This window comes from Rhynchophorus ferrugineus, unplaced genomic scaffold (genome assembly GCF_030347505.1).
Source record: "Rhynchophorus ferrugineus isolate W39M unplaced genomic scaffold, kcgeb_rfMv2 rfM7, whole genome shotgun sequence".
NCBI classification, from domain to species: Eukaryota; Metazoa; Arthropoda; class Insecta; order Coleoptera; family Curculionidae; genus Rhynchophorus; species Rhynchophorus ferrugineus.
The window spans coordinates 30847314-30862742 of NW_027472586.1; the positions used below are offsets into that span (position 1 = coordinate 30847314).

A 15429-nucleotide genomic window follows, 5' to 3' on the forward strand; every position below is an offset into this window, starting at 1 on the left:
AGGACCCAACAGATATAAAAAATACAATGAAGAGCTGTAGAGTGATCTGTGGAAGGTGTTTCTTTTTTAAGACCATTTGTAATGTTTTTTTGGTCACTATAACTCTCTTGTATAATACAGATAATTTCAAGCCTTAATCCTTCCAGTAAAACAGCCAATGCACGTCATAGGTGACGTGGAATATACTGTCATGTTTACTGAACATGTAAATGAATCAATCTATAAAATTCGATTTGTGTTGGTGGTGGCCCACCCTGTTGTAAAATGTCTACAAAATTATCCAAAATACCGTTTCGTTGGCGCAGTGGTACTCTTGCGATAGTTGCGGGTTCGAATCCTGCTGGGGCACGGATATTCTTTTCGTTTGTGATTGTAATTGTAAATGTCTTCAGGCAACAATGGAAAATTCTACAAGAAATAACCATCCCAGTCACGCCAGTAACCAGGCTGGGTAAGAACGGATGTCTACTGGGGTAGTTTCCAAGTTAGGATTAGAGTTAATGTCGAGGACCGTGGTTCAGAGCCCAGGTTAATCTGTAGGTCCAGTCCAGATAAACTCTCGCTGGTAAAAGGGAGACTTCGAATATCAAAAAAAAAATTAGAGTGTATAAACCGGCACGTACATTGGCTGTTTTATTGAATAGACTATACAACGTTAACTGATTAAAATCAATAAGCTGAATAATAAATATTTTATAGAAATTACTTAGTATAGAAAATTTTAGTTGACACGCTTTGATGATAATAACATTTGGTTAGTCTACCTCTAACTGCTCAGGTATCTTGCTAATCGGTCTTTGGTCTTTCAACGTGTTCAAGACCAAAGGCGTGGACTTAAAGCTATGCAACGTGTCGGACCGTTTGAATCTGGTGTAAGTAAACGACGGCTCCTCCTGGGGTTTCTCGTTGGTCGGTGGCGATGGCGACAGATCGATCGTGATCTTCGTGGTGGTGGTCGAATTATTGCTTTCTCTCGATGTGGTTGTTTTCGAGCAGAGGGTGTGTTTCGAATCCTGCCGTCCTATTCGCACCACCAATCCTTTGTTAAGTATATGTTTCGAGTCTGCAAGTTGTAACACTGATTGGTAATGTTTGCGATGCGATTTTGTCAGTTTATTATATTTGATAGTCATCACACTTGTCTGTTCTAAATGTTAGAGTACATTAAATAATGCATTGTCATATAATATAATAGTTACTACAATTATTGCGATTGGAAATCGGTAAGAACAGAATTTTTTTTATATATTTCAACATAATATTATAGAATGGAATTTTATTGTTTAACTGGTCGTATTATAGACAGATATTAGGTTGTTTAATACGTTCATTAAGCTGAAATGAAAATGGAAATCGATAAACGGATTTAAATTTGCAAAAGGGCCTTTAATTCCTAGTATAATTTCTTAAGGCTTCAATACTACAATCAGCTTTTCGTTTGATGAAAGTCGATTGCACTTTTGGGGTACTAAATCCGGCGAATAAGCTCAGCATGTTGAAACAATTCGTATTTTAGTTCACTGATATTGGTGTTGACATCTTGGACAGTTTAAGAAGTTGAGTTATTTTCATATTTTTGTTCTGTAGACAATTTTTATGTTAATTTAAGTAATACAAAGGGTCACAATAATAATCTGAGATCATTGTTTTACCTGTTTGGAGTTAATTTAAAAGCAAATATCCAAAAAACTGACTGAACTTCTGAACTCGAACTAACTTTCGAACTGTAACTTTCGTATTTAAACTGGGGGCAAAATTTTTATTCCTACTATTAACGAATAGATGGTGTATTGAATAATAATTGCTGAATAATCTCATTAATTTGTAAATAAGAAATATTTTTTGAAGCAGATTTGTTTTCGTGTAACATTTTAATTATGCTATCAACTAAAATAAGTTCAGTTTCGCTAATCTTTATAATTTAGAATAGTAATTAGTGCAATTTTATAGTTAATTTGAATAAACGAAAAACTCTTGATGAACGCAAATAGTATTTGTAACTAATATATATGATTCTAATAGCTTGGCTTATTTTACTTATATCTTAAAAGAAAAAGTGTTTCGCATAGTGAAGAATTAGGAAAATTTATTTTTGTTTATTATTTTTTAGATTCGATATGGTGAACTTATAACTAACTTTGTACCTTATAACGTAACGTTAGTGTGAACCAATTATTGTTTACATTATCAAAATATTTACATTAACGAACGTGATTTAAGATTTAGATAATAATAATAAATATTGTAAAACTATAAAAACGAAACAAATATATCAACAGCAATAATTATTATTTAGTAAGAAGAGAAATAATCTGCAATTTTTGTCCCATGTTTTCATTATTGCGTGTTTACATTATAGAGCGTATGCTGTATATACATACTATACATGATATATTAGAAAAATGAGAAAATTAACTTTAGAAGGCGAACGCATTTTAATTGCAGTTATACAGTTGTAGAAACTATATATATAACTATATATATATATATATATATATATATATATATATATATATATATATATATATATATAACTTTAAATATAATCACATATATTTACAGATTTTTGATCTAAATTATCTAGAGAATTGACAACGTTGAATTTGTGATTTATTAACGCTTTATATAAAATGACATATAACGGAAAGTAATAAGGAAATTAAAATGATCTTATAGCGTAGGATAAGCATTTCCCAGTGAAATAGATATATGTTATATTTCCTTGATAAAAAGAAATAACTACTACTTTTACTTGCTACATATTCAAAGTACCGGATATTAGTGCAATTAATCCGAGAATTACATGTCATTAAGACGAATAAAAAGTGTCATGTCCACATTGTTATGATTTATTTTCTATGTAGCTATTCGATGTAATATAATTGTTTTTTTTTTGTTTTAAATAGATATGTTAGTTAACAAGAGTCTTATTTTATGACAAGAGCTTTATTATTTGTTTTAATATTTAAAGTTATAATTGGGTATAGTACATAATCATAAAGGAATTTTAGTAAATGACATTACTAATGAAATTGTTTTGGTGAATAAAAGAGATATGAAATGGGGGTAGTGTTTTTATAACATAATTATTTTAGAGATAAATTTATAAATTAATCATTAACGTAAAGCGTCACTGGTCATTATTATTTGCTTGTTGAATTTTCGGGTAAATAAATATTGTCAATTTCAAGTTTCAAATATTAGTGCTTTTGTAGAAGCATTTTGTATTAATCATTATTGTCGAGGAATTTTTATTTTGCGTCTTGTTAATTTAAATAAAACTGTAGACGAGAAAGAGAAGCATATCGCTCCATCATGAGAAATAAAAATTGATACACTCTTTTCAAGCATTGAAGAAAAACTATTATAGAAGTAAAAATACGATAAAGTTATTCTGTAACAATACAACCAGATAATTAAATGGAAAGCCCTGTCCAACATGCCGTATTTTCCGGACATTGCTTCCCCCAACTATCACTTGCATCGACCGAAGACTCATGACCCTCTTCATCTTCTCACGAAGAATAAAAAAGAAGATCCAAAAGAAGAGGAATCCATGTTAATAGAAAGTTGGGAAAAGTAAGGACTATTCATTGTTCCTCACCTACTGTATCCACATGATTTCATCAACTATCGATGTTTGGATATCAGTGACTAACAACGTTTACTTTAAATGAGAGGCAGGGGGAGAAGGTTGATCAATCGGTAGCCTGGCACTGGAGGTTTCCATGTCAATAGCGGCGATTCAAGATTGAATATTGGAGGTTTTCACCACTTAAATGATGCGCCAAGCATTCCTGTTATTCGAAAACGCGCGAAGCAGTTTGAAGAGATCGAAAAATCACAGGAAAATGGAAATTTGTGTGACTAACGTCTTCAAGAACGACAACTTACTTATTGCGACGAAAACTTATCATCAAAATCTAACTGATGCTAGTTAATAATGAAGTTTGAGAATCAAGCTTGAATGATTACTTTGAATTGACGTTGAATTCACTTTTAAGAAATGAATTGCCAAATTCTGTGCTTCAACAGGTAATAGTTAATAAACATTTTCTCCGATAGATGGCTTACTTTTTCTTAAATTATTGTATTAAATATATATTTTCGTATGAGACAATTGACATTTTATATATTTACAGTAGACTTTGACACGAATAATAGTAATATATAAACATAATGATTTGATTAGTTCGTTAGTAACATTTAAATTGAATTGATTTTAATTTTGATGTCACTGTAAGTTAAAAAGTATTTTTAAATTAAATACAAAATGATTCTAGTTTGGATTGTATTAAATATAGTGTATTAACTCAGTTGAAAACTCCTATTAACTTTCGTATCATATTTTTATCTTAATTGAGTAATGACATTGAAATGAAATGAAATGAAATCTTAAATAACTTCACAAGAGTCTGAAAAAAATATTAATATGCTTTCGTTCATTATTATTTCACTGCATGACTACAAAAGAAACCACAAAATGTACGTCATATTTGTGATTTATTGCGACATTGTCTATGATTGTCTAATCATCCTAATCATACGTGAAATGAAATATTATAAACTTACGTTGCAGCGTTACCACCAAAAATATTCTATTTGTAAATAGTTCTAAATATCTATGTGATAACGAACTTGTAATAATGTATTTAACATTCAGAACAGACAGCCGTGTGCGCGTTATTTACCGACAGTACAATCTTCAGTTCCTTTTTCGCATTACATTTTTATGATACATAACATATATGGTTTTCTACAATATCACACTGCACTACTAAACATTCTACACAAAGTCTACGGGAAAGTATGAGTAGGAAACGTCATGCATAGAAGAACAAAATTACAGGCTACATATGATATTCATGATGATAAAATGCAATATTTCAATGGTAGGTTTGGTCGACTTGCTATTAGATATTTAATTAGATAAAGCTAAAGCTTATATCGATAGCGTATATATATATATATATATATATATATATATATATATATAAAGCTTTTTATAAGTTATATTTATTATTATTGCTATGCTTTATAGCAAATTATTTGCTGTTTAGCTGTAGAAGAAATGAATGAGCATGTTTTAACAATTTTAATCAACTTATATTTTTATATCTAAATCAAATTTATTTCGAGTAACTTAGAGTTTAATATTCATGAAATATATTCTGAATATATAATATTGATGGAGTGTTATTCAATAATGCAGGGGCATGTTTTTATTAACACTCATGAAGGGCTGGGTGTTTTCCCAATATTTCAGGCAATTTACGGATTCTACCTCGAAATTACGATGTACGCTTCGTCATTTTTTTGGTAACTTTATAAAGCGCTTCTTAGATAGGTCACGACTTCAACGGTCACGATTAGTCGGAACAAGTCGTAATCAGAAGGATCAAGGTCGGGAGAATACGGCGGGTGGGGCAACACTTCCGATTTTAATGTTTCCAAGTATGTTTTTACCGGTTTTGCAATATATGATCGAGCGTTGTCATGTTGAAGAATAACACTGTGCTGTCTTTGTTTGTATTGCGGCCATTTTTCACGCAATAATCGGTAGACGATATGAATCGTCATTTCAATCAAGCTGATCCCACAGAGCATTATCTTAGAGCCATGGATATTCGGCTTTATCATCCCCAAGATATTTTTCACTTCGGATTATTGTAATGAATCACTAGTAATAATATGAACCTTTTCGATCTTGCAGTTGAAGTAGAATGTCACACATTTCCAAGTGCCCTTCAATATCTCTTGTCTTCAATTCATGCGGCACAAAATATACCAGCTTTTGGATCATTCCCATGTTCTCCACGTGATTGGGAATGGTTTCTTGTATTACTCCTAAATTGTCTGCATATTCTTCTTGCGTTTTACATGAAGCATCATTAGATCCTCGCCTTCCAATTTTTTTAGTTGTTTAGAAGACTATTTGTCTTCGGTATCAAAATCATTTATGCCCCTCAGGCGCCTTTTTCTTTTTTAATAGCCAATTTAAGTAAAAAGTAAAAGTGCCAGCAAATGCGATTTACTCCATACAAATTCAGACATTTTGAACGCACTGAAAATGTCTTTTCATACTTCAACGAAATAACGTATTGAAAAGTTAAGGCTGTCAGTGAGGTTTCAACATGAAGTTGGCTACAAATGTACCCGATGCGATCTAATATACAGTCACACCATTTATTGTAAATCCTTTAAATTATTAATTATATTAAATTAAGTTAATTCATGGGCCAATAACATTAATAATAAAAATAAATTAGGTAAAATTCTATATATTTTCATAGATTTGAGATACGGTACGATTGTGAAAATAATAAATGTATAAAATAAAATATAACATTAATAAAGTAAAATAATAAGAGTATTTCTAATAAACAAAAGATATTACTAACTGTAAAAAAAGTAACTTCTTCTTAACTGTATAATAGCTGGTAGTGATTATCTTTATGTGGTCTGATCTGATTCTCATGTTTCATACCATATTTTATCCATTAATTGCAAAATTTAAAGATCATGAGGGTATTATCACGCGGACAACCAAAGAATAGTAAAACCAGTGTGACCGTTACAATAATCAAGTGGTCGTCCAAGAGTTGAAGTTACTGGACGATAAGATTTTTCTGAAAAAGTTATTTTAAGAACTGTATCAAGAGCCAGATTTATAAAAATAATCAAGCTGCTGAATCATTTTGTAAATACATTCTGTTAAGGGATTGTTAAAACGTGAAGTTTTATCGTAATCTGTCATTTAATTTGTTTATAGAGTAGAGTTTTCGTGAGGTCATATTAACATCAACGTTTTCGATGAAGTTAATATCACTAAATGGAAAGAAATACTGACAAAATTTTGGATGCTGCATCAAGGAAACATTGCATTTCAAAAAAGTAACATAGTGAGCATAACATAGTAACATGAGTGAGTGAGCGATAACAAATACTACTGAAGAACCATCGTATTCACCTCAGTCTTTTTCTAAAACTCCAATTACACTTTTAACCAAAATGCATTTAATTTCTTTCCTGAGCATTTTATTAGTTTCTTGGTATAAGTATATTATTTCAGAAGGGGTTCACTTTGAAGATGATATATTGGTTAAACAATAAGAATTTGGGGTGTTATTAGCCAAATTTAATAATAAATGTGACCGCACATCCTGACCATGTCACCACCATGAAGTCACCGTTGTATCTTTTGAATTTTTTTTTTTGAATATTTGTAAGTTTTTGTCTAGACAGTTTGTTTACAATTTTACAGAATGCTTTTTTATATAATATAAATGCTATATAATTCACGCGATTTTTTAACCGACTTCAAAAAAGAGGAGGTTCTATGTTCTACTGTATGTTCTATGTTTTGTATGTATGTTCACCGATTTCTCGGTATATGTATCAATTGTAGACAGATTTTCATCATTATTTTTTTATTTCAAAGAGTGCACTTCCGAGGTGGCCCATTGGAACCAAGTCAAGATCTGATGGTGGAATCCCGGGAAATCGAGGGAAACATCGTGGGCGGTTTCATTGATTGCCAGGCAAAAAAGATAAGTTTTCTGTGGGGTATTGTGACTGGCGACGAAAATTGGACCTACTACAACTATCTTGACGACAAAAAGTCATAGGTTAGTCAAATAGAACCATCCATATCGAAACTGATGCAAAATATTCAGTCTTGCTGTGAATATGGTGGGATTCGCAAGGTGTAGTATATTACGAGTTGTTAATATCTCACTGGTTGCAAAAAAACAGCAATAGTGAGTAATAAATGCAAAATCACCCTCTTGCATGACAACGTATTGCAAGAGTTGTTGTGTTTAAGAATGGAAACTTCTGCCGCACCCAGCTTATTGACAAGACATAGATTACTACTTGTTCAGATCAATAGAAAAGGGCGAAAATATATTGATCGGTGGATCGCTGCCAAGTCAACATCTTTTTATTGATTTAGTATCGCTATTTGTTTTTGCCATGATAGCTGCGACGTCGGCAAACGTTCCCAGTACTGTTCCTTTTGTTGTTGAGGTATCAGCAGTATAGAGCATATATAGGAGTGGTCCTAAGACACTATCCTGTGGATTTTCAGCCGAAATAGGTTTAGGTGTTGAGAATGCCCCTTTATACGAGATTAATCCCAAATGCCATACCCGGTCAAAAGCTTGTGAAACGTCCAGGAATATTGCAGGGCAATATTTCTTTTGTCGATTGTCTAGTGGTGATTTCGAAATACAAACTGGAAATCCTGTATTTCTATAAGTGGTTTAATACGTTATAACAACAGTAATATATATAGGATAATTAAGATTTCATATATCTTTCGGTTGGAATACGTTAGCTAAATGTTCCATTTATTAGTTCATTATTGAAACTTATACAAATTTTAATTGGTATTTAGTAATGTCGTAAGTTATTTTCGATTTGACGTAAAGCCAGCAACAGATTTACATATTAAGTTAGACCAATTTAATTGAATTATGGATGTATCGAAATATCGATTTTTTTCTTGTTATCAAACGTCAAACATATTCATACACACGCCTGACTGAAACGAGAACAGTACCAAAAACAGTACTTTTCGCGTTTGTTTACAAGTTTTTGTTTTCAATCGTTTCTATTAATATGTAAGTGTAACAGTGAACGTAATACATTTACCAATATGTCTCTCGAATCTAACTGTTGCTAGTCGCTGCTAAATCCTTGACGATATATCGAATATTTGAAATAAAAGCAAGGCTAGCCGCGCGTTAGCTGGGATTGTCACATTGGAGGGGTTTGTTAAAGATTATTCTGTTATTATATAAGTTCGCGGAGTCGCGTTCAATATTTATGCGCTTTTGATACGGGATTGGTCGGATCTTGCTGTTTATGTTGTTTGTTTCTTCGCGAATCTTCCGATGGTATTTTTCGTAATAAATTGGTAATAAAACAATTATATAAATATCACTATAGTTCATCTATGAATAATTCGAGATATTAAAGAAGTAGATATATATATATATATATATATATATATATATATATATATATATATATGATATGCAACGACGTTATTCTACATTATTGTTAGAAGAAAACACATTAAAATAATGGTTTAAATGATATAAAAATAACGAAGGCTTAACAACATTTTGATGAAGATAGATTATTTTTATTTAAAAACACATGGCACATATATTATTTATTAACTACAACTACTAGGTGTACCGAAAAGTCATTACCGGTTTTTCTAACAGATGTCGCTAGGCTTAATTTTGCAATGTTTTGGTTAGACACATATGTCATTTTATTCTACTGACATCAGGCTTCAAAGCTACTCATCATAGAATAAAGAAATTTAGAAGTTATATGGAAAAATCGGATCCCACGTTTAAGCTTTTCGGAATCCCCCGTTACGTGGCCAAATGTAAATGAAAGATGCAACAGCCATATGTGTGTTTCTCTCTCGTTCGGCCTCGGTATTAATAATTCTAACCTAAGCAGTTAACGGCCATTTTTAGGTGATATAATATGTATCGTTTATTTACGTCAAGTTTTTCGGAATTTGTTTTTATACATATTTGACAATTACTTTAAATTATTGTGTTTAATTTATTAGTGTAATAAAAAGAAAACCTTAAGGGGTTTCTTATGATCTCCTATGTAGGTCCAGGAAAGTTTGTAATCATTTTAAAGATGAAGACTATAGACCAAAATGTGGAAAGCCATGGCTGAAACAAGATGCAATTCCTACTAGTAATTTAAATAGTAAGTATTTTGTTAAATAATAATGATTTATTGCATTGAAATAATTAAGCAATATTTATTGTGATTCTTTACCTTTAGTACATAATAAGGAAGATATGCCCTCAATGGCAATATTACATCACATACGTTTTTTGAGGCTTTATTCTTATTGAAATGCAGTGGCAGCGGATATAAACTGTTATTGAAGATATTCCGCTTGCCTTCTAGAGGAACATTAATGCAGATACTGAATAAGGTTCCTTTTTGCTGCTGGAGTAGTAGTCTGAAGATGCGAAACTGCAAAAGCTATTGGATGAAGACTCAATCCAAACAGGCATGGAATAATAGGCAAATGGAAAATCGAAAAATCGTCTGTGAAATGCTTTTTCTGTATGATTGGAAGTCATTTCTGCATCGAATAGTGACGGACGATGAAAAGTGGATTTATTTAGAAAACCCTAAGCGCAAAAAATCATGGCGAAGCCTGCCGATCGACTCCAAGGAAAAATCGTTTTGGTCGCAAGACAATAATGCTCTGTGTTTGGCGAGACTAGAGTGGCCTGGTTTATTATAAATTGTTGAAACTTGGTGAAATAGTAAATAGTGATTGCTACCGATAACAAATGATCAATGTGAACCATGAATTGACCGAAAAACGTCCAAAATGGGCCCAAGGACAATGGACAATAATTGGTTAACGGTCTAAAAAAAACTTAAAAACAATTTACTACAAAATACAAAGGTTCGTGGAATTATACCATTTCATTAATTCATCATCTTCATTCATAAGGACTTTTGAACGCCAAAATTGAACAAAACCATCTTGGGAAATCGCTATAGACGCATTTGATCACAACATCGAACGAAAAGTGGTCGTTATGTACGACAAAGTGATACTGTGACACTCCTGAATGTTGAAAAATAATGATTGATATAATTTTTCATATTACAGGCTTGAATTTAAACGCTAAATTTAATTTTAGAGAAAAAATAAGACACTAAATGAATACTTGCTGTTTTTTAACGCTTATTACTTTCAGGATAGTTTAGGATGGAAATGTTTCTATATTTTCAAGAAATTCTTCAAGCAGAATTAGCGGAATACTTTTCCGTGGTAGTTGCAACAACAAAAAATTAAATAACTCTATTGGTTAGCCGGAAGATACTCTTATTTCATATTCTTACTCCAACTTTATCTAAGATCAAAGAGCTTGGTTTATCAGTCAAAAATAAAATCTATTTGTGTTAGTACTCCAACGTTGTCAAAATAAATATCTTGTTTTACTTATCAATGCTTATTACTTCATAACTTTCATAACGTAGTTTTCCGTAAGTGTTACTATTAAGTTACTAAATCTGATATATTTGATGTATCTTCTGTAAACTATGTCTTCAATTGGTGTAATACGGTAAAGTTGATCTATGAAATAAAACATAACTGAATGAAATGCAGATATAATAGGTTTATGAAGTAGAATTTTATGTAAATCTAAATAAAATGCCAATAGAAAGTACAGACGTGAAAATGTTCTTATGAATAATAATAACGAATACGGTATAATAACACCGTAATTAATTGACTTGTTTCTCGTTCTAATTTTCATAAAAAGGCGCGTTGTTCTATAAATACACGAATAGAACAAAGATTTTATTATTTGTTTGAATTAAAAGGGAAAACATGAATATGTTAGACCAGCATGACACAGTATGATTTAGGAATATTTAGATAGTTTATATTTATCTAGTTAACATAACACTAATTCAGCGTTATTCAAAAACATTCTTATGGAAGTTGTTTTAAAAGTAGAAATAAAAAAAATTCGATGCCTTTTGAACTTTTCATATTTCATAAAATCACAACAAGTATTTTAAGCTTCACTGGATGGTGGCAGTCTTCAATATGAGGAATACATTTCATATCTTTCATATAAACGACATTATCAACAAAAGTAACTTAGTGCTTAAGATTTATTATTGTTTTTTTTAATAATTACAACTTACATTAGATCTGCTTAGTACAATCTTAATTTACAAATTAATTTATTACTACTCTTCTGTTGTACTTACATTAATACACAAGCAAGGCGAGTATGGGATTAATACATCAGTATGTATTTCCCAAATTAAAATAAAACTAATCTACTTAAGCTAAGGTTAAGAATACATTTATACACTAAACAAGTTCATGTAGTTTGGTTCGCTTCAATCTTATGATTTCCTGCGTGTTGCCCCTAGGTCCAAATTGGCTTTATGATTCACTGATAAACCAATCTCTTTGATTTTCGGTCAAGTTGAGAGTATCTTCCGACTAACCAGTACATTTTCTTGACATTGAGCCTAATCTTCTCTGCTTTTTGTCTAACATGATGTTTCCAATTAAACCTACCATCGAGATAAATTCTGAGGTATTTAGCTGATTCAGCTTCAGGAATCGGCCATCCGTCAAGTGATATATTAGGTGTTTGTCGGTTTGTCGCAACACAAAATTAACATGGACAGATTTGGAATTATGCAGCTATATTTTCCAGTCTCTATAGCCTTAGACAGATGTACATCTTTTTTCATTATAACTGTGTCGTCGGCAAATGTTCCAAGTACTCTCCCTTTTGTTGGTGGGATATCATCACTATAGAGCAGATATATGAGTGGCCCCAAGACACTATCCTGTGGAATTCCAGCTGAAATAGGTTCAATTGTTAAGAAGGTCCCTTCATACGAGAGTCTAAATTTTCTTTCGAAGGGATTTGATTCCAGCTATCGACAATAATTCCGCGGTAGCAACTTTGCCATTTTGTAGATTAATCCCAAATGCCATACCCGGTAAACAGCTTGTGAGACGTCCAGGAATATTGCATAGTAGTATTTCTTTTGTCGATTGTCGAGTGGTGATTTCGAAATCCAAACTGGAAACCACTAATAATAATTCCAACAAAGAATCCACAGTGACACTTTCAACCACCGTTCAACAATTTGACCCTTTTTTCCGTTAAGTAAAATAATATTTTTAAATAAAATAATATTTTTTTGTTTAAATACCTTTTCGCATATTTTAATTTTACGATTAGTTTTAACAAAAACGACTTTTGCTTCATATTATAATTAGCTTCAGTTGATGGCTGACTAGAGGGAGGTAAGTTCGCCATTAAGTATTTGCTCGATATTTCCATCTATTGTAAAAATCACGAAAAAGGCTGATGAGATTAACTGATAAGATCAAGCACTGTAAACAAACCTAATGACACATTACTTCATTCTCCCTATCAGTATAGAGGCGAGTTGTGTCCATTTAGCACCACCAATTCCTTTAAGAAGCCTTTTGCTAATAAATTCTCCTCATTTTTGACAGAAAATATAATCCATACATAATCACAGAATAGGACAATCACAGCCCATAAAGAAGTGCAAAATTCGACAAGGAAAATCATCTCAGTCACGTTAGTAACCAGGCTGGGTAAGGCCGGATACAGCTTAGGATAGTTCACGTTAAGCTGTGGGTCCAGTTTAGATAACCCCTAGCTTGTAAAAAGGACACTTTAGGATTTGAGATTAAAATCCCATTAATTTTTAAGAATCTATATATTCGGTTAAGCTGAACAACATTTTCTATGACGAAATTATTATGAAATACTTAATTACAGCACCCCGACCAAAAAAGAAAGTATTTAGCAGTATTATTAACAACTGCAATTATTCAACAGATATTTAAACCATATTAAAAACCGGCGTTGAATAGCAAACAGTGACTATCAACATTCCACTTTTTAATATTGTAAATAATCCGTTAAAAAATCAACGGCTTCTTAACCGAATTTCAATTAATTTGCGCTATAAACAAATTAGATATACGCATACATAAAAAACGTATCGCCAGTCAGTTTTTTTTTTGTATTACAAGGCTAATAAATGTCTTAATATCGCCTAGCTCAAACAATTATTTTTATGTTGTGCAACAAATAAAGAAATATCAGTTACCGCAATTTTGAAATTAACCATTAAAAAGTTTTCGAGATTTATTTACGCTAGATGGGTGTTATGTCATAACGGACCGCATAATATACAGGATAGATTCTCTTCGTACATCTATAATATTGTCGAAAGTGTCATAAATTACACGGTGCTTAAAGGTCGCGACCCAGTATTATTGTTCAATATATTCGCAACAATGAAACAGAAATTAAAGAATAAAAATGATTATAATTTTTTATAACATCTTTATTAGATAACAGGTTACTTGAAAAGTCCCCCGCCTGACACATAGATGGCGCTACTAGAATTAAATCCATATATTTTTTAGTTAGCCCTAACCCTCGAAAGATACGTGTATAAATTTAACAGCTGTCGGATTATTAGTTTGTGAATTATAAGCATTTTGAGTGAAGCAACTTTTGTTATTGTGTTATTTCCAGTGTTGATAAAATATTGCTTTGTGAAGGGAAAACTAAGTTTAGACGTGGTGAAATGAGCACCGAAGACGGTGACCGCAGTGGACGCCCAAAAGAAGTTGTTACCGACGAAAACATTTAAGAAATCCACAAAATGATTTCAAATGACCGTAAATTGAAACAGAATGAAATAGCAGATACTCTAAAGATATCAACTGAACGTGTACATCATATCATTCACGAATATTTGAGTATTAGAAAGCTCTTTGCAAAGTGTGTGCCGCGTGAGCTCACTTTTGACCAAAAACAACGACGAGTTGATGATTCGGAGCAGTGTTTGCAGATGATCCAGCGTAATAAACCCCAGTTTTTTCGTCGATATATGACAATGGATGAAACATGGCTCTATCATTTCAATTCGAAGTCCAATCGACAGTCATCCGAGTGGACTCCACACCACGATGAACCCGCTCAAAAGCGTGGGAAAACGCAACAATCGGCTGGCAAGGTTATGTACTGCAGTTTTTATTGAAAATATTTTTAGCGTGTTGCAACTGCACTGAATATTAGTACCGACATGGTCATTGAAATATCTCAAAAAATGAGAAATATAATCTTGAATTCACCGAAAAGGAACTGTTCTTATACGAAGGCGGTAACGAATCAAGATCAGCTTTATGTTTGACAATTTCCAAGATAGGGTGATGGGAGTGGAAACAACTAAAGCTATGAGTATATAATTAATATACGATATCTGTACGAAATCTTATTGTAGATTGTGAAAGATTTATGTGCACAAATACCTGTTTAATTGTTCAGAATACACATAAGCATTTGGTTAAAATGTATAAGGAGAGAAAGAATATTAACAGTTTTGGGGATATGGCCAAGTAAAGCCAAGAAGTAAATGCTGTACCGACGGAAATAAGAACTAAGAGTAAATGATAAAAATGCTCTCTAACGGAAGTAAAATATGGTGCTTGGACATACACTTGTTAACTAGGTGGATTAGGCCTGTAAGGGATACCACTACATAAAAAACGCGCCTAAGTCACAACTCGAACATGAACACGAACTCAAAGTCATAGGTGGTATGGAAAAAAATTCAGTGTAATTATAGAAAAACACAACCCTAAGCTACAAACTATTATAACTGTATAATTAATTATAGCCTTCGTTAATTTATGCATTAAATATACTGTAATGTTAAAATTAAATTATATAGTATAACAGTATTTTTTAATTTAGTAATATTTTTTTATTTTATTCAAAATGAAATAAAACTCAATGTTGATGCGGCAACATTGCGAGGTTTTGACGC

General features: G+C 31.9%; 1 protein-coding gene and 1 long non-coding RNA gene across 8 annotated transcripts in view; one reads left to right on the forward strand and one right to left on the reverse strand.

The window, feature by feature from the left end:
* The window catches only part of LOC143199574 (uncharacterized), a 140272-nt gene that overhangs the window by 33020 nt on the left and 91823 nt on the right, over positions 1-15429 (forward strand). The gene's annotated exons all lie outside the window — the stretch shown is intronic.
* Positions 1-15429, reverse strand: part of LOC143199566 (uncharacterized) — a 360802-nt gene that overhangs the window by 20061 nt on the left and 325312 nt on the right. For 5 of the 6 annotated variants that reach the window (XR_013006488.1, XR_013006491.1, XR_013006490.1 and 2 more), the window contains exon 5: positions 765-1063. The exons of the other annotated variant lie outside the window; for it this stretch is intronic. Coding sequence is in view for 2 of the 5 variants with exons in the window: in XM_076409455.1 (XP_076265570.1) it covers positions 765-1063 (299 nt within the window). In the remaining 3 variants the exon portion in view is untranslated. The remainder of the gene's footprint in view (positions 1-764; positions 1064-15429) is intronic. 6 annotated transcript variants of the gene reach the window in all.